The 22,872-nt window shown below is 35.5% G+C and overlaps 1 protein-coding gene across 4 annotated transcripts in view; it reads left to right on the top strand.

The window, feature by feature from the left end:
• TBCEL (tubulin folding cofactor E like) overlaps window positions 1–22,872 on the top strand; it is a 68,468-nt gene that overhangs the window by 3,251 nt on the left and 42,345 nt on the right. For 3 of the 4 annotated variants that reach the window (XM_077112646.1, XM_077112645.1, XM_077112647.1), the window contains exons 2-3: window positions 17,796–17,945; window positions 20,259–20,398. In XM_077112646.1, the coding sequence (XP_076968761.1) occupies window positions 17,813–17,945; window positions 20,259–20,398 (273 nt within the window). In that variant the 5' untranslated portion in view covers window positions 17,796–17,812. The remainder of the gene's footprint in view (window positions 1–17,795; window positions 17,946–20,258; window positions 20,399–22,872) is intronic. The other variant, XM_077112648.1, reaches the window with a different exon arrangement.

The raw sequence follows: 22,872 nt of genomic DNA, 5'->3' as shown, positions 1-22,872 counted from the left end.
GGCTTAGAATGGAAACAGCGGAACTATTCCCATTGTCTGTTACTGCATTTCTTTTTTATCTTGCCTGGCTTCATCATGTACTCTTCCAAACAATATTATCTGTGATCATTTCATCTCCCACCTCAAAAACCATTAGCTGCTTCCCAGTGCCAACACTGAAGCCTAGATTGTTTAGCTTAACAATCAGGACCTTCTACAGCCTTCTACTTTTTTTCCTAAGATTATTGTTCAGTTTCTAAATGCAGATCCTCGGTTCCCACCAAGCCACCTGCTCTTCCTTCCTTGTATGTAATACTACCCCTGCAAGTCTTAAACTTGAAAGGTGTTCCCTTTCTTCATGAAATCTTTCTCATCCTCATTTCATGTCAGGGAAACCCCTTTTCCTGACATCTTTCTTGCATGTATTGTCTGTACTACGTTTCCTATATTGCCTTGTATTTTTTGTGTTCCTTGTTTTTACCCCTTTTAGATTGTAAACCCCTGGAGGACAGGAGGCGCAAATATCTTCATGTTTCATCAGTGTAGTTCATGGACCAAGTGCATCAGAATTGAGTGAAATTATGATTCAAAAGTCCAATTCTTCAATCCCACCCTAGACCTAATAGATCATACTCTCTGGTGGAATCTAGGTGATTTTCTGTAGGGTAAACTCTGAGAATCACAGACATATTATGATGTTTTAAATTACATTAAGTACATGCAAATAAATTTTGACTGACATAAATTAACTGAGCAGTATCAGTTCAGTTTTGTTTAATTCTAGGGCTTTGAAGTCAGACAGCCTAAATTCGAATCCTGGCTCTGGCCCTCACTAGCCATTTGGCTGTGACCTCTCTTTACTTCAGTTTTCTGATCTGCAAAACAGGGTTAATAATAGTAGCCCTCTTAAGGTTGTGAGAATTGAATGAAATGATGTATGTACATCAGCACAGTATATGACACATAGTAAAGTCTCAATAGGTTTTAGCTACGGTTGTGATGATGGTTAGTATGATAACAGCGGTTATCAGAGTAATGAAAACAGGGTTAGGAGAATAAGGACCATGCCAGTCATTATTTATAAATGATTACTCATGGTTTGAAAAATTCAGGCTTAAAATTTTCCATTTTAGGTAAAATGGACTTATATGGTGTATAAAGTCATGAAGGTGTTATTTCCTTCTTTAGGATTGGTGTCAGATTAGAATGTTAAATTTTTGTTCTTCATTTCCCTATTGCCTAAAGAATAGTCTAAACTTTTACATAGTACCTTAGATCCTTACTTTTTTGCCTCAACCCCCCATTCATCTTTATATTCCAGCCCTCTTCCCACTTACTCCATACCAGCCTCACTTTGTCTCTCCCTTTTTTTGCATGCCATGTTCTTTCATTTTTAGATTCTTATTTAAAAATCTATCACCATATCGTGAATTACTGATTATATATGTAGAACAGAATGATCAAAATAGGAATGTTTGCATTTCTTTTGTGTTTTTGGTATTTAAAAAAATTTTAAAAAATCAAAAAAAAAAATCTATCACCAGAATTGAAGATAATACTTCAAATGTATTTGAACAAATATGGAGATCAATGAGACTTCTAGGAATTATAGCGATATAATTTCAAAATAACTTATAGATATGTACTATCAACATCATTAAAAAGTGAAATATCAAGTATTATGTCAAAAGTAAAGGCCTTTACATGTGCTTTCCTGCATCTTTTTCATCTAGTGAATTCCTAGTATCTCTTTTAAGATTGAGTTTTATGATAGTTACTCTGTCCTTGGGATTCTCAAAGTGCTTTGTTCATTCTTCTGCATTACTTTCATGTACAATTGTCATCTTAGAGAGAAGGGATTTAGTCCTGGTCTATGTTCCTGGCACCTTGTAAATAATCAGCCCATCTCTGTTAGAGTTGGTGGCTGTTTGGTTGTTAAATTTGACTCATATCACCATCCCCCATTTATCTGGACTTCCCTGATCTCAGCTCTCATAACAGTAATGCTAACTGCAATGTATTGAGCACTTGCTGCATGCCAGGCACTTACCTAAATGCTTTAAAAACTTTATGTCACTTACTCTTCACAATAACCCTGTGTAATTAAATAGCTATTATAGCTCCATCCTACAAGTGAGGAAGCAGGCGTAAAAAGGTAAGTAACTTCTCAAATTACACGATAGAGTCATAACTGAACTCAGGCCTGATTGAAGCCCATAGTCTGAATCACAGTTCTATTCTGAAAGCAGGAGATTTAAACAGACCCATTTCCAAAACTCAGGACCACATTGCTTTGTGAAACTTTCATTAATTTATTAATGATCTTTAGGAATGTGGTCCATAACTAGTAATATCGAGAAAAGGAATGTTTAAACTAGATTATTGCATTTCCAGTAAAATTTTTCTTTTTCCTTATTTTGCCATATTCCTTATTGATGTACTTGATTTTCATTTCACTGTCAAAAGATATTACTTCATGTTTATTCAAAGTGAAATTTGCTGTTTCATTAATCCAATATCATTTATTGCCATGTGCCAGGTACTGTTCCATATAACACTGAACTAGACTGATAAAATCCCTGCTTTTGTGAGGCTTACGTTCTAGGGGAAAGGGACTTTAAGCAAATAAACGCTAAACTCACAAATCATGATAACTGCCATAAAGAAGATGAAAGAGGATGAGCTGATGGTGAGTGAGTGACAGGGGTAGTGGTGCTGCTTTTGACGAGCTGGTCAGAGGCAGCCTCTTTCAGGAGCTGATATTTGTGCTGAGTTGAAGCCATCCAGACTGAGAGCCAGGAAAAGTAAACTGTGAATGCAAAGGTTCTGGGAGTGGGAGTAGGGGATGAGTTTAGCAGATTTGAGAAGTAAAAAGCCACAGTGGCTGAAGCATAGTGGGCTGGGAGTAGGATTGGGAGAAGGTGGGATTAGAGAGGTAAGTAGAAGTGAGATTAAGTGAAGACTATGATAAAGAGTTTGGATTTTATTCTAACTGTGAAGAGAAACTATTAGAGAGTTTAAAGGTCATGATTTAAAGTTTGAAGCAATCATGATGCTACTCAATGGAGAATGAATTGTATAGTCGAGAGATTAGTGAGGCTATTGCACAAGTCCTGGGCAGACTGATGGTGGCTTGAACTAGAGTCAAGTATTTGAATCAAGTAATGGGAATGGCAAGAATTGGGGTAAAATTGGAGGTAGAGTTGGTGGGTCTTGCTGATGAATTACATGATGTAACTGTACACACACCACCTGTCCCCACCCTCCTGGGGTGCCGCTGTACCAAATTTTGTGTTTATTATTCTCTCGCTGTTCTTTTACAATTTTTAAACACATGGGGTGGCCCAAATCAATAAGATGATTAATTTTCCTTGTTTTTGAATTTTCTTCCAATGGAATTGTACTGTATATATTCTTGTGATTAGTTTTTTTCTCTGTTCAACGTTGTTTGCTTTTCACATTTTATCTGGAATTGTTTTTTTCCTGTGTTGTGAGGTATAGATTCAATTTCATTTTTTCCCAGGTTGATAGTCACTTGTCCTAGTACCATTTATTGAAGAGTTTGACCTTTTCCTAATGATCTTTTGTCACTTCCATCAAATGTCACTATACCATCTTTGCTTGGGTCTGTTTTGGGGCTCTCCTGTTCCATTGGTCTATTTTTCTTTCTCCAGAGCTATTTTCTTTAACAAAATACTTTGAAACCTTTGGAGAGAAAGAATTTTTCAGGAAACCATTAGCCTTAAAACATTTCCCTGCCTATCATGTTTACTTAAAAAAATTTTATTTTAAAAGAATAATTTAATGCAATGAATCTCTACAAATACCAACTGTTCTGATTGATAGATACCATTATCTCGATAGACTTCTTTGTTGAAAATACTATTATTGCATTTATCATCATGGTATTGATATTTAGTTTAGAGGTAAATGAAGCAAATAATTTCCTATTAAGAGAGAATTGCAACTCCTAAAATATTGAAAACAAATCTAAATTATTAAACCCTTCTTATTGTGACTCATATGAGGATCATATTTTCTCATAGACACTGTTAATAAGAAAGTACAAGTTTTATAAAGCTAGCACTCTGAATGTTGAAATTTAAATATTAACTCTGTTAGTTACTCATTCTTTTAGTGATATTTCTCCTCATAAACATCAGTAAGGAGTCCAAGAAAAAGATGAAGATTTTATGTATCATAAATCAAGTCTCCCACAAAATGTGCTTATTGCGACATGGATAATTTATCTTTCACTCATGGTTTAAGATCCTCAAGTGACTTGTTTGCATTAATTTGATAAGGGTGCTGAGAGAGTAAGAGCCAGACATTTTGAAGTTAACCTGTATTCACCTTTAGTTACTGAACAGTGACTCTGATCTGAAATATGGCATAATTTATTCACTTTTGCGTGTGAACTGCAAGTATGGTATGGATACAAATTCATGTATTCAGTATTAAATCTACTATGGTTGTGGTTTTTGCAGAATTTAGCTTGTGCTAGGTAGCAAGTATTTCTGATTCTGCTACTGATTCATTGCTCTATTGTTTCACCTCTTATTTCCAGAATCCTGTGGACAAGTAGACATAATTATGTATTCCAGCATTAGCTGTGAAGCATTTCAGTCCCTAAAGTACTTTGATTTCAGAGTTTATTAATAATACCGCTTTTCATATTATATAAAATGTATTTGATATACATAATCAGAAGTGACTAGAATGCCCATCGATTAACAACACATTTACTTGGTGTCAATTATGTGCAAAGCTCCAGTCTGTGATGGATACATGGAAGCATCAGAATATAGTTCTTACCCTCAACAGCTCTACAGTCTGACACAAGACCTAAATACAGAAAATTACTGCACCATGCATGAGTTGAAAATGGTATATGGAGCAAGAATGAAAGGATGACATGCCAGTATATAGTTGATTAAATTGCCCAGTCAATATTTTAAGCAATAGACTAAATGATCTTGGCTCAAAGGAAATGGATCATTATGGCTAGAGAAATTGAAAAGGTTTCATCTCAGATATGTATTTTTAGAGGGCCTTGAAGGATGAATAAAATTTGCACAGGTGGAAAGAAGAGGGAAAGACCTTCCATTTAAGGAGGAATGACATAAATGTCAAACGTTTTTATGGGTGTGCAGTCATTAATGAGCATAGTCCAGGACCTATTTTTTTAAATAAATTTATTTTAAATTTATTTACTACTAAATTAGATTAAGTGTGAATAAAATGCTACCGTGTTCACCAGGTAGTGATGGGAGAAGTGGGAGTAGCAGTAGCAGTAGCTAATAGCAGATGCTTTCTGTGTGCCAAGCCCTGTGCTAACCACGTTTTACCCATATAAACTCTATTCATTCTATAAGCTAGGAGTTAGGGGCTATCTAGTATCCCTTCCTGTGAATGAAGCAGTGGAGACTTAGAAAATGTATATATCTTACCCACAGTTACAAAGTAATGGAGTCAGTCAATATTTACATCCAGGCGGTATGGTTCCAGAGACAGCACTCAATACCATCAAGCAACACTACTGTAATGCTAAATATGGAAAGGTCTAGCACCAATTTTTGTTTCTAAATGACCTGTAAACTTTTGTAACATATCTATGTGGCTGATGTTTTAACATTCTAGCAATCCCTGGCTATTATCCAGAGTACTTTTTAAATCTTAGAAGGCTGAAGAGTGATGAACTAGTAGTCTGTTCTTATGGGGGTATAATTTGTAAACAGCTGTATTTTCACAGTTGAAAGAAAACATGCATATACAGTTTTCTTCTGAAGATCCCTAATCCAGTCAATCCCTAATCCATTCAAGAAATATTCATTGCCATTTTGGGAGGACAGAGATGTTAAGAATATTTGCTTTTCCCTTTAGTTAATAGATCAGTCATTGCTGCTGCTTAGTTTTTTGGTTCAGTTACTTTGATGTGGTTAAAAAAAGGTATTTTGTCTGTAATGTTTTTCATACAATTTTAATAAGTTGTGTCTTTGTGATTTGTGTGTGATGCTGTCTGCTGTTGATGTGAAATCCCTTTTTTGGTAAAGACTGCATGGCTCAACAGATTGGGGTTTCAGAAAGTAAACGTGCTGGATGGGCCACAGGAAACCTGAGCAAGTCACCTTGGTCTTCTAACTGTGACTAGAGATAAGTGCTAGTCTGTCTCAGAGGGTGGTTGTGGAAAATCATTAGTTTTAAAAGTTCTGTTCATGTCAGTGTGGGAACACTCTCTTTGGGAACATCCGTCCGAGAGTAAATGTATCTACTTCTGAGCCTTGAGTAAGCACAACTTTAAGGTCTTGGAACTTTCTTAACTCGAATCTGGGTCAAATAGAAAGGTAGCATAGAAGCAAATCTGTCTGTGAAGGAGATAAGTTTGCTTAGATGCACAGTTAATGTGGGGTGGGAGGAGGATGTGGAATTCTTTCTGGAAACAGTTGAAGTAAAGAGTAGGGAATGGTAAACCTTTTTGTTAAGATTGCTGGAAGTGAATGGAAAGTTCTTTTGTTCCTTATTTCAGGATGACCAATTTAATTGAGGCATACAAAATTCGTTTGAGTCAACATTTTGAAACAATGAGAGGTTATGGAAATTAGAAATATCTAGAAATATTTTCATATGTACAAAGACATGTTTCAGGATTAGTAGCAGTATTTTTATAATTTTTTTATTCTGAAATACTTTCTCATCAAACATTATCATTTAGCTGATTTGAGTCAGAAATTTGAAGTACTATGTTTACATTTCACAGTGACCTACAAGTATGAGAGCCAGTCATACTTCCTAGTGTGCAGTTGTAGGTGAGAAAACTTTGTCTCTTTGTCCAATGTCACATGCATTTCATATGCAGTATAGTTCTTAAATTGAAAATATAGACAGTTCTGAGGCTCTGCTTCTCACCGATAATGTAGAGCCAGGTAGTCATCTTTGTCATCACTACAGTAATGAGGTAAATCACTTTGGGTGAGTATGTTAATTTGATACTTTCAAGGAGAGCATAGCACAGTGGTAAGGGAAGAGGGGAGCAGTGCCTTCCCTACCAATAGACAGCATGCATAATTCTAGGAAAGTTTAGGATTCTGAATTCATATTTCATTTGGCAGTGTTGGATATTTTTCTTAAAATATTCTACCAAGAAAACTTGTGCTACATTATTACACTTGGATATGGTGTAGTATGCAGTTGAGTCTTTTGAGAAATAGGGTGGTTCACAGTTGGGTGTGAAATCATGGTGGAGTGGTGTGTTATGATAATGACTTTATCAGCTATACTCAAGTTTTGCACTTGGAGTGCTTTAGCAATATTTAGTGAATTGGCTAACTTTAATTCTATAGAATAGTTCTGAAGATTTATTAGAAGTAGTTATTTTCCTTACTTTTTAGAGGGCATCCACTTAGATATATTGCATAATGCCCAGAGGAGGTAACTGAGATAGAATTGCAGGTATGTGTACTTGAAGATAGATGAAATTATAAGTGCCATACAGAATGAAACTATTCAGCCTAATTATATTGACTTGGCCAATATCACCAAAATATTTTTATGGAAGAGATGTCATTCATGGCTTTAGTTATGAAGTTTGTTAATGAAATACTGCATTGTACAAACCTTAAGATGATTATATTGATGTGTATTTATTAACATGGAAAGTTTTTCATGAGCTATTTGGTGAAAAGGCAGGTTATAAAAGTATATACCTAAAAGTCATTCAATTTTTGTTTTAAAAATACGTACCGGGCGGGCCACAGTGGCTCAGCAGGCAAAAATGCTTGCCTGCCATGCCAGAGGACCCGGGTTCGATTCCCAGTGCCTGCCCATGTGAAAAAAAAATACATACCTACAAAACATGGTCTGGAAGGATTATGCACTAAAATGTGCATCCTCAGGCCAAATCTGTCTCATGGTGTGGCTGTGGCTCTAAAAATCTTTCAGCTCTGAAAAGCTTTTGGTGACTCTTAATCATACTGCTTGTGTGGTATAATGACAAGATTTTTGTTGTGGCCTATTTTCAGTTTCTTAAAAATTTAGAATATATTACTTGTACACATTTTTTTAAAAAGATTGTTTAGGAAAAAAATTTGTCCTCATACTGCCTTCATCTCAACCCCTCCTTTTATTTTAATCAGAGGTTAGTTCTGAAACCCATGTGTTTTATTTCTGCTTTCCTGCACTTTCCCAATACTGTTTTACAAAAGTATCTATTTCTGTTAGTCATTATTTTATTTCTCTTTTCTTTCCTCAAACCTCAATTCCTTTTTGTTTAATTGTGGTAAAACTTACATAACTTAAAATTTATTATTTTAACTATTTTTTAGTTGTACAGTTCAGCGATACCAAGTACATTCACCACTGCTATTTCTGAAACTTTTTCATCACCCCAAGTAGAAACTCCTTGCAAATTAAGCAGTAATTCCCCGTTGCTCCCTTCCCTGAACCCCTTGTAACCTCTGTTCTGCTTTCTGTCTCTATGAATTTGCTTCTTCTGGATATTTCATATAAGTGGAATCATACACTATGTTACCTTTTGTGTCTGGTTCTTTCACTATTTCATAATGTTTTTAAGGTTTTCAGTGCTTTGACATATATCAGAGCTTGATTCCTTTTCATGGCTGAATAATAATCCAATTGTATATATACCTCATTTTCTTTATCCATTCAACTGTTAATGGGTAGTTGGGTCGTTTCTACCTTTTGGATATTGTGAATATTGCTACTTTGAACATTGGTGTGCAAGTATCAGTTTGAGTCTCTGTTTTCAATTCTTTGGGGTATATACCAAGAAATGGTACAGCTGAGTCATATGGTAATTGTATTTTTAATGTTTCGAGGAACTGCCAAGCTTTTTTCTGCAATGGCTGCACCATTTTCCATTCCTGCCAGCAGTGTACATGGGTTGCTACAGTTTCTCCACATTGTTTCTAACACTTGTTACTTTAATTTTTTAAGTAATTAGCCATATGTGTGAATGTAAAGTGATACCACACTATAGGTATTTTTGTTTTCCTTTTGGTACAATATCATTTTTTATTTTTATCATTACTTTTTATGCATTTGCATTTTAGAACCTGTAAGTGTGTAAAATGTGTTCAGATTTTTCATCATTTTTTATTGGAGAAGTAGGTTTCCAGAAAAATCATGCAGAAAATGCGGAGTTCCCATATATCTCATCTCACACACACAAATTTTTCCTATTATTAAACTTCATTAGTGTGGTACCTTTGTTACAATTGATGAAACAATGTTATAATTATACTATTAATGGTAGTTCATAGTTTACATTAAGGTTTACCTTTTGTCTTGTACAGTCTGATGTTTTCTGTTTTATTGGATATAGTGAATTTTAAAAATACAATCTAGTAACATATGTGCAACCTAAAATTTACCCTTTTAACTGCATTCAAAAATAGAATTCAGTGGTGTTAATTACATTCACAAGGTTCTTCCTTCATCACCACCATATGTTACCAAACTTTTCTATCACCCCAAATAGTAAGCATTAAATCCCCATTAGTTACACCTTACCCCCACCCCTGTCCTTGATAACCTGTGTTTTGTTTTCAAATGTGAATTTGCTTATTCAGATTATTTTATAGCAGTGAGATCATACAATATTTGTCTTTTGGTGTCTGGCTTATTTCACTCAGCATAATGTCTTGAAGTTTTATCCATGTTGTCACATGTATCAGAACTTCCCTCGGGGGTGAGGGATGGGCACTAGGCACACCTTGGATGAAATTAGTCACAATCTCTGACCACAGTTTCTCAGTATCTTCATCCTGCACTTCCTTGGGCATTGTACTGAACTCCCCTGGTCCCTGGATCCCCAAACAGTTGTTTTGAACAGTTTCTACCTGGCTATATGCTGCTTTGGGATGAGAAGTTTAGGGAGATTCTGTGGCTTCCTTCCTAATCTCCATTTTGGAATCCCCTCCTCGGGGCCCTTTTTATTCAGCACTCCTTGGCAGCTTGTGTTCTGCCCTGGATCTCTGTGGAGTTGGGTCCCTGTGTCTTGGGGACCTAACTCATTACCGTGTGTGGCTTTATAGCCTATGTCCCCAGTGAGTGGTGGAAAGGATCTCTCAGCAGCTGCTGCTGAGCAACTTCCGAGCTGCATGGGACTGAGTGACAGAATGGAAGTTTCCTACCTGATAATTTTCTTTCTTTGATTCAGCCTTTGTGGAATCCTTCTCCAGTGTTTACCTTCCTCCAAAGTTCTAAGCCAGTGAGATTTGACCTTTTCTCACTGATCTCTGGGGAGGCGTTTTCAGGGAATGTCTTACATTGCCATGTTGATGACATTAATGCAATTTTACTGATATATATTCAATACCATGTAATCATCCAATGTATACGATCAGTGGTTCACAGTATCATCATATAGCTGTGCATTCATCATCACAATCAACTTTTTTTTTCTTTTTTGTAAAAAAATAACTTATATACAAAAAAAGCAATAAATTTCAAAGCACACTGCAACAATTAGTTGTAGAACAGATTTCAGAGTTTGGTATGGTTACAATTTCACAATTTTAGTTTCTCTTTTTTCTTTTCTTTTTTTTTTTTTGTGCATGGGCAGGCACTGGGAAACGAATGCAATTTTAGTTTTTATTTCTAGCTGCTGGAAGGTACTGGAGGCTAAAAGAAATATCAGTATAATGATCTAGCCCTTATACTCATTTGTTAAACCCGACCTTCTCTGTATAAACTCCACCATCACCTTTGATCTTTCTCCCACTCTTTAGGGGTGTTTGGGTTATGCCCATTCTAAGTTTTTCATGTTGGAAGGGGTTGTCAATAATATGGGATGGGGGATGGAACTAGTCCATATTCTAGAATGGCTGGCCCCTCTGCATTCCAGGACTTATCTGGTCAAAGGACCCATCTGGAGGTTGTAGGTTTTGGAAAGTTACCCTAGTGTGTGGAACCTTATTTAATTCCCTAGGTGTTCTTTAGGATTGGAAGGAATGGTTTTGGTTGGGGTATGGCAAGCTATGATAGGTAGCAATGTCTAACTGAAGTTTGCATAAGAATGACCTCCAGAGTAGCCTCTCAACTCTATTTGAACTCTCTCAGCCACTGATACCTCTTACCTCCTTTATCTGATACATGTTTTCCAAATATTTTATCTCACTAATTGACTACCTCTTCACCTTTTTTTACAGAGTCCTTTGAGGCACAGAAGCATTTGATTTTCAGGAGTTCCCATTTATCTATTTTTTCTTTTGTTGCTTGTGCTTTGGGTGTAAAGTTTAGGAAGCTACCTTCTATTACTAGGTCTTGAAGATATTTCCCTTTATTTTCTACTGGGAGTTTTATAATACTGGCTCTTATATTTAGGGGTTTGATCCACTTTGAGTTAATTTTTGTATAGGATGTAAGGTAAGGATCCTCTTTCATTTTTTGGTTGTTGATATCCAGTTCTCCAATGCCTATATGTTGAAAAGACTATTCTGTCCCAGTTCAGTGAATTTAGGGACCTTGTTGAAATCAATTGACTGTAGATTTGGTAGTCTATCTCTACACTCTTGATTTTATTCCATTGCTTAATACGTCTATCTTTGTGCCAGTACCATGCTTTTTTGACCAATGTGGCTTTGTAATAAGCTTTAAAATCAGGAAGTATTAGTCCTCCCACATCGTTCTTTTTTAGAATATTTTTTTAGCTATTTGAGGTCTCTTTCTATTCCAAATGAATTAATAGCTACTTTTTCCAAGTCTTCAATGTAGGTTATTGGAATTTTTATTGGTATTGCATTGAATCTATAGATCAGTTTGGATAGAATTGACATCTTAACTACATTTAACCTTTCTAACCCTGAGCAGGAAATGTCTTTCTACCTCTTTAAATCTTCTTTGAATTCTTTTAGCAATGTTTTGTAGTTTTCTATGTACAGATCCTTTACATCCTTGGTTAAGTTTATTCTTAGATACTTGATTCTTTTAGTTGCTATTTTGAATGGAATTTTTTTCCTTAATTGTCTCCTCAGTTATATCATTGCCTGTGTATAGAAACATTACTGATTTTTGCACATTAATCTTGTATCCCACCACTTTGCTGATTTAGTTTATTAGCTCAAGAAACTTTGTCATAGATTTCTCAGGATTCTCCAAGTATAGTATCATGCCATTTACAAATAATGAAACTTTTACTTCTTCCTTTCCAGTTTGGATACTTTTTATTTGTTTTGCCTGCCTGATTGCTCTGTCTAGAACTTCTAATATAATGTTGAATAGTAGTGGTGACAGAGAGCATCTTTGTCTCATTTACAATCTTAGGGAGAAGGACTTCAGTCTCTCATCATTGAGTACAATCCTGGTTTTGGGTTTTTCATATATGCTCTTTATTATATTGAGGAAATTTCCTTTGATTCCTACCTTTTGAAACGTTTTTATCAGAACAGGATGCTGAATTTTTTCAAATGCCCCTTTCAGCATCAGTTGAGGTGATGGTACTGCTCCAATATTTACCTTCCGATTTGTTGATGTGCTGTTTTACATTGATTGTCTTGTGTTGAACCACCCTTGCATTCCAGGTATAAACCCCACTTCGTTGTGGTCCGTGATTCTTTTCATGTGTCATTGGATTCGATTTGCTAGTATTTTGTTGAGAATTATTACATTGATATTCATTAGGAAGATTGGCCTATAGTTTTCCTTTCCTATAGCATCTTTATACAGTTTTTGTATTAGAGTGATGTTAGCTTTATAAAATGAGTTAGGTAGTGTTCCTTTTTCCTCAATATTTTGAAAGAGTTTGAGCAGGCTTGGTGTTAATTCTCTTTAGCATGTTTGATAAAATTCCCCTTTGAAGTCATGTGGCCCTGGGCTTTTCTTTGTAAGAAGGCTTTTGATGGCAGATTGATTCTCTTTCCTTGTGATTGGGTTGTTGAGATCTTCCATTTCTTCTTGGGTCAGTGTAGGTTATTCATATGTTTCTAGGCATTTGTCCATTTCATCTAAGTTGTCTAATTTGTTGGCATATAGTTGTTCATAGTATTCTCTTATGATTTTTTTTATTGCTTCAGAATCCATGGTAATGATCCCCTTCTCATTTCTGATTGTTTTTTATTTGCATCTTCTCTCTTTTTTTCTTTGTGTGCCTCACTATGGGGCCATCAATTTTATTGATTTTTCTCAAAGAACCAACTTTTGGTTTTATTGATTCTTTCTGTTATTTTTGTTGTTCTTGTTCTCCAGTTCATTTATTTCTGCTTTAATCTTTGTTATTTCTCTTCTTCTGTTTGCTTCGGAGTTAGTTTGCTGTTCTTTCTCTACTTCTTCTAGGTAAACATTCAAGTCTCCAATTTTTGCCCTTTCTTCTTTTTTAATATAGGCATTTAGGTCAATAAATTTGCCTCTCAGCACTGCTTTTGCTGCATCCCATAAGTTCTGATATGTTGTATCCTCATTCTCATTCATCTCTAGATATTTACCTATTTCTCTAGCAGTTTCTTCTTTGACTCTCTGATTGTTTAAGAGTGTGTTATTTAATCTCCATATATTTGTGAAAGTTCTGGTTCTTTGGTGGTTATTGATTTCCGACTTCATTCTGTTTTGATCAGAGAAAACATGTTGAATAATTTCAGTCTTTTTAAATTTATAAAGGCCTGTTTTGTATCCCAGCATATGATCTATCTTGAAGAATGTTCCATGAGCACTAGAGAAGAATACATATCTGGTGTTTTGGGATGTAATGATCTATTTATGTATGTTAGGTATAATTCATTTAACAAATTAGGTTCTCTGTTTTCTTGTTGATCCTCTTTCTGGTTGGTCCTCTTTCTGGTTGTTCTATCTTTAGAGGACAGTGTGTATTGAAGTTTCCCACTATTATTGTTGAAACATCTATTGCTCCCTTAAGTTTTGCCAGTGTGTGCCTCAGGTACTTTGGAGCTCCTTGATTGGGAGCATAAATATTTATGATTGTTATTTCTTCTTGGTGAAATGTCCCTTTATTAATATGTAGTGCCATTCCTTGTCTCTTATGACATCTTTATATTTAAAGTATATTTTGTCTAGTATTAGTATAGCCACTCCTGCTTTCTGTTGGTTACAGATGGCATGGAACATCTTTTTCCATCCTTTCACTTTCAATCTATTTGTATCCTTGGGTGTAAGATGAGTCTCTTATAAGCAGCAGATAGATTGATCGTATTTCTTAATCCGTTCTGCCAATATGTATCTTTTATTGGTGAGTTTAGTCCATTAACATTCAAAGTTACTTCTGTAAAGGCATTTCTTGGATCTACCATCTTACCTTTGGTTTTTGTCAGATCTATATATTCTTTTCTCTCTTTCTCTTTTTGTTCTTTAAGTTACCCTTACTGGTACTCTTCAGTTCTGTGCCCTCCTCCAGACCTCCCTCTCCTGTCTTTTTTTTTCAGTCAGCAGAACTCCCTTTCATATTTCTTGTAGGGCAGGTCTCCTATTGACAAATTCTCTCAGCCTTTGTTTCTGAACATTTTAATCTCTCCCTCACTTTTGATGGACAGCTTGGCCGATTACAAATTCTTGACTGGAAGTCTTCCTCTTTCAGCATCTTAAATGTTTCACGCCACTTCCTTCTTGCCTCCATGGTGCCTGTTGAGTTGTCCAAACTCAGTCTTGTGTGGATCCCCCTGTATGTGTAGGGTCGCTTTTCTCTTGCCACTTTCAAGACTTTCTGCTTCTCTTCAACATTTGACAGACTGATTAGTATTTGTCTTGGATTATGCCTATTTGGATTTATCCTATTTGGGGTTTGTTGGGCTTCTTTGATTTGCTTATTTGTGTCTTTTATAAGGGTTGGGAACTTTTCCTGCATTAACTCCTCAACTAATCTTCTGCCCTTTACTCTTCTCTTCTCCTTCTGGGATACTGTTGAGTCTTATATTTGTGCACTTTGTTTTGTCCATCATTTCCCTGAGGTCCAGTTCAAAATTTTCAATCTTTTTTTTTGCCATTTGTTCTCTTGTGCATTCGAATTCAATTGTTATGTACTTTAATTAATTTATTCTTTCTTCTGCCAATTTGCTGTTGTATGTCTCTAAGATATTTTTAATTTGATCTACAGTATCTTTCGTCTCTGTGTATCTGCTATTTTTCTATTTAATCTTTCAAATTCTTTATGCTGTTCTAGTGTCTTGATCTCCTTTTTTTTATCATTAGCCAACACATTGAATTTATTTAGGAGATTTGTATGAATATCTTTGATTAGTTGTTCCAAAGTTTGTGTCTCCTCTGGTGTTTTATTTGGTCATTTGGATATATCTTTTTGTATCTTCCAGTATTAGTAGTAACATATGGCTTATTTCAAGTTTTTAGTTGTGTTGAGTTTCATACTGATTTTGACTTGATCCTTTGTTTTAGGAACATAAAGTATAAATTGTTTGATCAATTGAGGATACTTGGGTGACTGGATTTTTGGTTCTGATATTAATCCATTCGACAAAAGTATCCCAAAGCACTTAGTCCTGCAAGGTGAATGCTATCCTGACTTTCTCTAAGCACTCTATAAGAGCTTATTATAGTCTGTAGACACAAAGGAGCTGAGATTTTCACAGGCACACTCCTTGACCTAGGAACCAAGCAATATCACCTGAGATTCTTGGCTTCCTGGCTTTAAGCACCAATTTCAGAATGCTTTACAAATGCATCTGACCTCTGCCAATTTTAGAGGTTGCAAGATATAATTTGACACCTGTCATTTCCAGAAAGTCATAGATTCCCTCTAAAAAAAACTTTTTAAAGTTAAAGATATTTTAGAATCCAGTGTTCCCTCATTTTTCAATCTGTTTTAGTTTTCAACCTTCTTTTTCTGTCTACCATTCCTCCTGAAAGTGCCCAAACACATTTTGGACAAATTTGTGTTACTGATCTTTTTGCAATCTTAACATTATAATTCAAAATTCTTATTACTGTGTATACCATCTGCATTCCTGGAAAACTATTCCAATAGAATATCATGGAGATTGGCCAATGAAGGTGCCTGCCATTGCTTTTCAGCCTTTAAAGAAAAAAAAAGGAGGTCAGATGTATTATTTGGAAAAGTTGTTAAAGCATGATTTCATGAGGAAAAGAGCTTAAGTTTCCATGTTTGCCTGCCTACTAGGGCTTATTTTAACTAGAATGTATCTTTAATTGCATCACCCCTTAATGCGTCTACCTTTAAGTTGAATATACGGTTATTGCCTTTGAATTATAGGTTTGAATGTAAGTGGATCTGAGGCCTGCAGATAATAGATTCTGTTTAAATCCAATGACCACTCTTTTGAGACAGTTAAATGCCCTCCACACACACATTTTATTCTCTGGTACTATCACTTGAATAGAAGGTGATCATGAAACTTCTTTTACTTTTTTGTTAAATATTTCTATAAATTCTGTCGGCATTCTGCTCAAGACAGGTCTTTGGTAAATCCTGTGTGCCTGTTACTGTGGTAAAGCATCTGCTCTGTATTGTCTGCTGTTGCTGGTGATAAGTTTACTTTGAAAAAGAACCGTTAAATCTGAAGGTTCCTGTGGTCGTAGATGAATGCAGCATAGTTCAATTTTGACAGTGCTGGGAGAGAGGCCAGCAACTGTGCAGACACTTATCACCTACACTAAAACAAGTTCTATCGTTAAGCTCACAAATAAATATCCTGAACAGAGAGCAGGTGACTGTATTTTTAAGATGATTTGTGATGTACTTATTATGAGATATATTCTATTGTCTAAGAGTTGGTAAATTGTACAGATAAAACTTTTGTTCACTGGATGGATAGGTGCTTGGTGAGTGTTTGCAACTTGTTCTAGCCACCTGTATGTTGATTTTACACAATGTGTAGGCATGGTTCTGATAGTATTCTAGGAAATGGACCTTGCACAAAGACCACTTTTACATCAATGCATTTTTAAACTTCTTATGACAAACCTGAAAGGAAGGTTTTAGCCTATTCATAAGTGGGAAAATGGAAGTAATGAGAGGCTACATAACTAGCTTATGATTACCCTGCTAGTAAGTAATGGAGCCTAAAGTTTCTATGTTTATGTGCTTGCTTCCATATTGCAACGTCTTAAAATTACTAACATTTCTATATCTTAGAGCTTTATGCCAGGTTGTAGTCCATATAGTGCATTTGTATGTTCATGAGCTCTATAGGAACCCTGTGATCCAAGTAGTATAGATATTAACATCTTATTTTACACGTGAAGACGTCTGATCTCCAGAGAAATAGTGACTTGTCTGATGGTACAAAACTAAACAGTGGTAGAACTGAATGGGGCTTACACTATTCCTCATCATGAATTCTCTGCTCTTTCTGCTCAGCACACTGGAAGTTAATGGCTTTAGTTCTCAGCAGCATGTAGTGAGCTCTTACCTGTGGAGTGTGCTGTGCCAGATGCTCTGACTCAATTCTGAAGACAGAGAATTTACTGTTCTGCTCCCTTTTATAATTTGTTCAAAGGATTCAGTTCATAATATTAGCCTGATGTGCCGTCTCTATCTTCCTTTTTAGTTCTCTTTCCTATACTTACTACAGGACCCCTGTGCACCAGTCAGAAGACTTCTTGTTGTCCTTGGCTGGCAGTGATCTCCTCCTCCTCTAAATCTTGTACCCTTTTAATCTGTATGGCAAAGTTCTCTTGCTGAACTGTATGGCTGTCATTTTTCTATAGATGTAGCTCCCCTAAGCATAAGGTCTTACCGCAATGTAGGTTCCTAGAGGCAGTGACAATGTCTTACATGTTTGCAGTTTCTAGGCTAATGCATTGTAAATAATTGGTTCTCAGTAAATATATTTCTTGTGTGAGCAAATACATTTTGATTATTTCTTGATTTCTTGTAGAATTTGAGTGAAGGAAGATGGATCAACCTAGTGGGAGAAGTTTTATGCAAGTATTATGTGAAAAATATAGTCCTGAAAACTTTCCTTATCGACGTGGTCCTGGGATGGGAGTCCATGTTCCAGCCACACCTCAGGGCTCCCCTATGAAAGGTAAGAAAGGTGGGACCTAACACATTTATTTACTGGAATTTATTTAGAAGTTAAATAAGAATATTGCCTTGTTTGTAAATTATTTCCTTTATTTTGAATTATAAGCCAATAGTCTTTCCCCCTTGCTATGATCTTGTTTAAAAAAAAATCTGTCAGGACTTATTTTCTTCCGGATTCCCCAATAATAAGCATTTTAGTTGCACTTATAGGGCAAAAGAAGTATTTGAGTGATAACATTTCGAAAGCATATTCCTTCAAAGAACTTGGAGAGTATAAGGCACTACAAGACTGGATTGGCCTTTACCCTCATGGACCCTACAGCCTAACTGAATTACAGAACATTCATATTTACAGAGAAATAACGTAAGGTAGTTTATGTTGAGCTAAACAAATGGCATAGTGATTGGGAGAGAAATTTAGAGGAGAGTTAATCGATGAGATCAGTAAAGACTTCAAAGCTCTGAGACTTGAGTCAGCACTTCAAGAATAAGTAGACACACTACAACCTGGATGAACCTTAGAGATATCATAGTACGTGAAATAAGCCAGAGTCAAAAGACAAATACTGAATGATTTCACCCAACGAAAATATTAAAATATGCAAATTACTAGAGTCAGAAATTAGAATATATAGATTACCAGGGGCACTGGTGAGAGTTGAGAATGGAAAGTAAATGCTTAACTGGTAGAGTTTCTGTTTGGGGTGATGGAAAAGTTTTGGTAATGGGTGGTGATAATGGTACCAAAACTTTGTGAATGTAATCAACACCACTGAAGTATGTAATTAAAAGTTGTTAAAATGGGAAGTTTTAAGTTCTGTATATATTGCCAGAATGAAAATTAAGAAAACAAACATAGAACTATACAACACAAAGAATGAATTCCAAATCCTAATGTAAATTATGGACTACAGTTAAGAGTATAATTATAACAATATTGTTTCATCAATTGTAAAAAAGGCACCACACTAATGCAAAATGTGAATAATAGGGAAAACTGTAAGGAGAGGAAATACGGGTACTTTCTGCATGATCTTTCTGAAAACTTACAACTGCTTTAATAAAAATATTAAAAAGAATAAGAATTCGATTAGAGGGGAGATAAAGGTATTCTAGGAGGGGAATTATGTGAGCAAAGATCTACAGCTAGAAATGTGCAAGGTACGTTTTTTGCTTGCTTTTTATTAGTGATGTTACTAATAATTATGGTTCTTGGAGGCAATTCTTTGTAATTATGGAAGATTGATACTGAATCGATTAATGTTTTGGTTCCTATGTCCAAAGGTTACTGAATATTTGTTATTTCTTGGTGCAATTGTATTATCACTCTGGATAAAAAAGAAATGGGAGGAAGAAATGAATTTCTTACTTGGTGATTGTTTTCAGGATCTGCTCCCATTCTCAGAAATTTGATACTGGCAAATTACTAAGTTGGAAAATGATATAATTTGAAGCCTTCTTTAATAAACTGTTACCTTAATGAGTCCTTCCGTTACACCAAATGCGAAAAGAATGGTTGAATTCTCATGTTTATCCTTTTTATTGGAGATAGTAAGTGTGGTTTTATTGACACATATATTTTTCAACTAGTCAGAGAGTTGTTACCTCAGCTGAACCAAGTTCATTGAATAGTTAAAGACTTGGAAGCACTTTCTCCCATGGCAATTATATTTAAAAGGAAGCTAGTTTTCATAAGGGACAAATTCTACATAGATGTGATGGAGAAGTTCGAGTGAAAAAGATGTAGATTTTTAAGTGAATGTACTTAAGTGAGGAGGTTTTCTTGAATGATGTGAACTTGAAGGACAGAAGTGGTTTAGCAGATAGCCTATCTAATGGTTTGAAATTATTTTCAAAGGCACCAAAGGTGAAGATAAACACCAGAAAGAAAGAAAAGTACCTTTCAGAGTGATATTTTGAGCTAAATCTTTTAAAAACAAAGAATTGAGGCTAGCAAGTAGGCAGTGGTAGTCCAGACATGAATTGACTTGGATTTAGTGACCCGATGATAAGGTGATAGCATGGATGATGGGTTTTGTTTTTGGAAATTAAGATGAACAATCCTGCTGGGAGTTAAAGCCTAAAAGACTATTTGATGTGGCACTGGTCCAGTACTTCTGATCTTCTCTGGGCCACATTTGGTTGTTTCCCCCTAACATTCAGCACCTTTGGATCCTATTATATCCTATATTTTCCAGGTACTTGTGTAATTTCCCACAATTTGATTTTTATCTCTTGATTATCCCTGGTCGCTGAACATGTAGAAAAAGGATTAGGCTGACATAGAAAGTGTCTTATTTATCCTGTGATTCAGATCGTCTCAACCTCCCAAGTGTACTGGTATTGAACAGCTGCGGCATAACCTGTGCAGGAGATGAAAAAGAAATTGCTGCCTTCTGTGCTCATGTGTCAGAACTAGATCTTTCTGACAACAAGCTCGAAGACTGGCACGAGGTAAAGTTTTTTTGCTGTGTTTTGGGGAAATGCAACATTAACAATTACATTATTATTTATATTGTTATATATTCTGTTGAATTCTGGTTCTCACTTGAGATTCTCATTCTCTGTATATCTCAAAATAAATACATGATTGCTTCAAGTTTGTTTCTTTGGTGATTTTTCACTTAGCTTTGCTGTTACTAATTTGTTTTGCAATGTAAAAAGCACTGAGGAACTTTATTCCAGGCTTCAGAAGTTGAGACTGCTACCAGTGTTTTAAATTCTCCTCTGTTTCACTAATTCACACATTCTATGCTTGTCCCCACTACTTCAATATTTATTACTGTAAATTGACCTAAAAAATACTTGAGTTTGAAACTAAGATTATATAAAAAATTATTCTTGTTACTGAGGTTTATTCCAAATATTTTATTTGTTTTTTGTTTTATTTCTTCCAAATATTTTAGAACTTTTCCTTACATTAAGTCCATTTAGTGATTCACCATAACTGACGTCATTTAATCTCAGTGTAATTATAAACCAAGTATACAAATAATAGTATTATAACCATTCTCTTTATTATTATAGTATTGCTTACCTGAGTATAATATGACTTGATAGGAGCTACCCTTAAGAATAAGGGAAAAGTAGTTTCTTCCCACTTGGTTCTCTTTCTTGCTTTAATTTAGGCTCTTATTTCTTCCTTTGACTACCGGAAAAGCTTCCTAATGGGTTCTCCTGCCTCTGGTTTTATGATTCTTCTTCTAGGTGATCTTCCAAGGTGCAGATAGGCTCCTTTTAATAAATGAAGCATGGTTGTGACACTTTCTTGCATGAAGTCCTTCAGTTGCTTTTCATTGCTCAGAAACTAAGGACTGAACTTTTTAAGCATGGCCCTTCATCATATGGCCCTTTGCTATTTCTAGTGCTGTATCTCCATCTTTAGACATATGCTTTTACTTGCAGCTCATGGTATACTCTTGAAATGAAAAGCTTCTGTGCTTTCTTATTCATTCAGAATCCACAGTTCTCCTCTTGTCTGCCTGGTTGTTTCCTATTCATCCTTCCAGGCTTGGCCCAAGTGGCTTTTCTTCTGTGAAACTTTCCCTGGCTATCACCCAGGCAGTCACATTTTCCTGGAACACCTGTACTCTGCTGCTCTGAAAAAGATTGATCAAAATGCATTGTAATCCCTTGCTTACTTGACAGTTTTCCTACTAGATTACGAGCTTATTCCAAGTAGAAGTTGTCTTCTTTATCATCCACAGCTAGCACAGTGGGCACTCAAATGTTTGTTGAATGTGTTGGTGAATAAATTATTGTGTTTTAAGGATTGACCAAGACCATTTGCTGTGCTTTTTCCTGTGATCTTGAACAATTCACTTAATCCTTTGGTGCTTCAGTTTGCTCATCCCTACGACAGGGCTGCTGATAAAAGTTAATCATTGAAGTACTTTGTAGATATTGAATGCTATAAAATTCTAAGACAGAAAACTTTATCTATAACCTGGTTTTCTTCAGCTTTTCTTATATTTAACCATTTCATAGTCTTGTTTAATCTGATTAACTGTGCTTTTGGTTATATTCCCTATTTTTATTGGGATGTTGATCAGATTCTTTGAGAGGCATGTCACCTAATTTCTAAATGACTTGTTAATGTATATTTTCAGGACTCTTCTAAGTAATAGCATGTTTTTATTTATTTAAATATTTTGCTTGTCTAACAACTGTGACTTCTTGTTCCTTGGAGAAACTTAATTGACATGCATGCTATGTCCGCACTGCACAAATGCAAAAGAAATTAAACTTGTTAATTCTCCTTCTCCTCCATGATTCTCCTAATAGTCCTGCTAATGAATCTCTGGTGAGATCTATGACCTGTGTGAGTGACAAAGCAAATCAAATCTTCCCCTGAATCAGTGTGGCTAAGCACTTTCCTAGCATCCTTATTCTCCCAAATTTGGTTCTTAGGTAATATAAAATTTTGTGCAGATTTTGTGCCTGTGCTTTGACCCGTTCATAACCTTTTTAAAAAAACATTTTTTATTATGAAATATAACATATATACAAAAAAGCAGCAAATTTCAAAGTATATTGCAATAAGTAGTTATAGAACAGAGTTCAGAGCGTACATAAGCTTTTGTTAGCTGGTAAGAGTATTTCAACAGTGATTTGGTTGCTACCCCAGAAGGAAGATTTGTGTAAATATGGATCACAACACAGAATTTATAGTAAGTAATTTTGCTTTTTCTCTGCTTAGGAAAAGGTCTCAGGCCACATTGATGCATATAGCCAGAGGGTTGCATATTTGTACAGTGTTTGTACCCAGGTGAATGTTCCTATATATACTCAGTGATCTAATTTCAGGCACTTTCCTAGCAAGCATTTGTAGCTGTTATGCTTCAGGTTTCCATTTTTCAATTTCTTTTTGTTTTATCGTTGCTTTATAGTTCCTCCTTATCCTTAACTGTAGCTGATCCCAATCTTCT

The sequence above is a fragment of the Tamandua tetradactyla genome, chromosome 8, assembly GCF_023851605.1.
Source record: "Tamandua tetradactyla isolate mTamTet1 chromosome 8, mTamTet1.pri, whole genome shotgun sequence".
NCBI lineage: Eukaryota > Metazoa > Chordata > Mammalia > Pilosa > Myrmecophagidae > Tamandua > Tamandua tetradactyla.
This window is presented reverse-complemented; position numbering and strand designations above follow the sequence as displayed.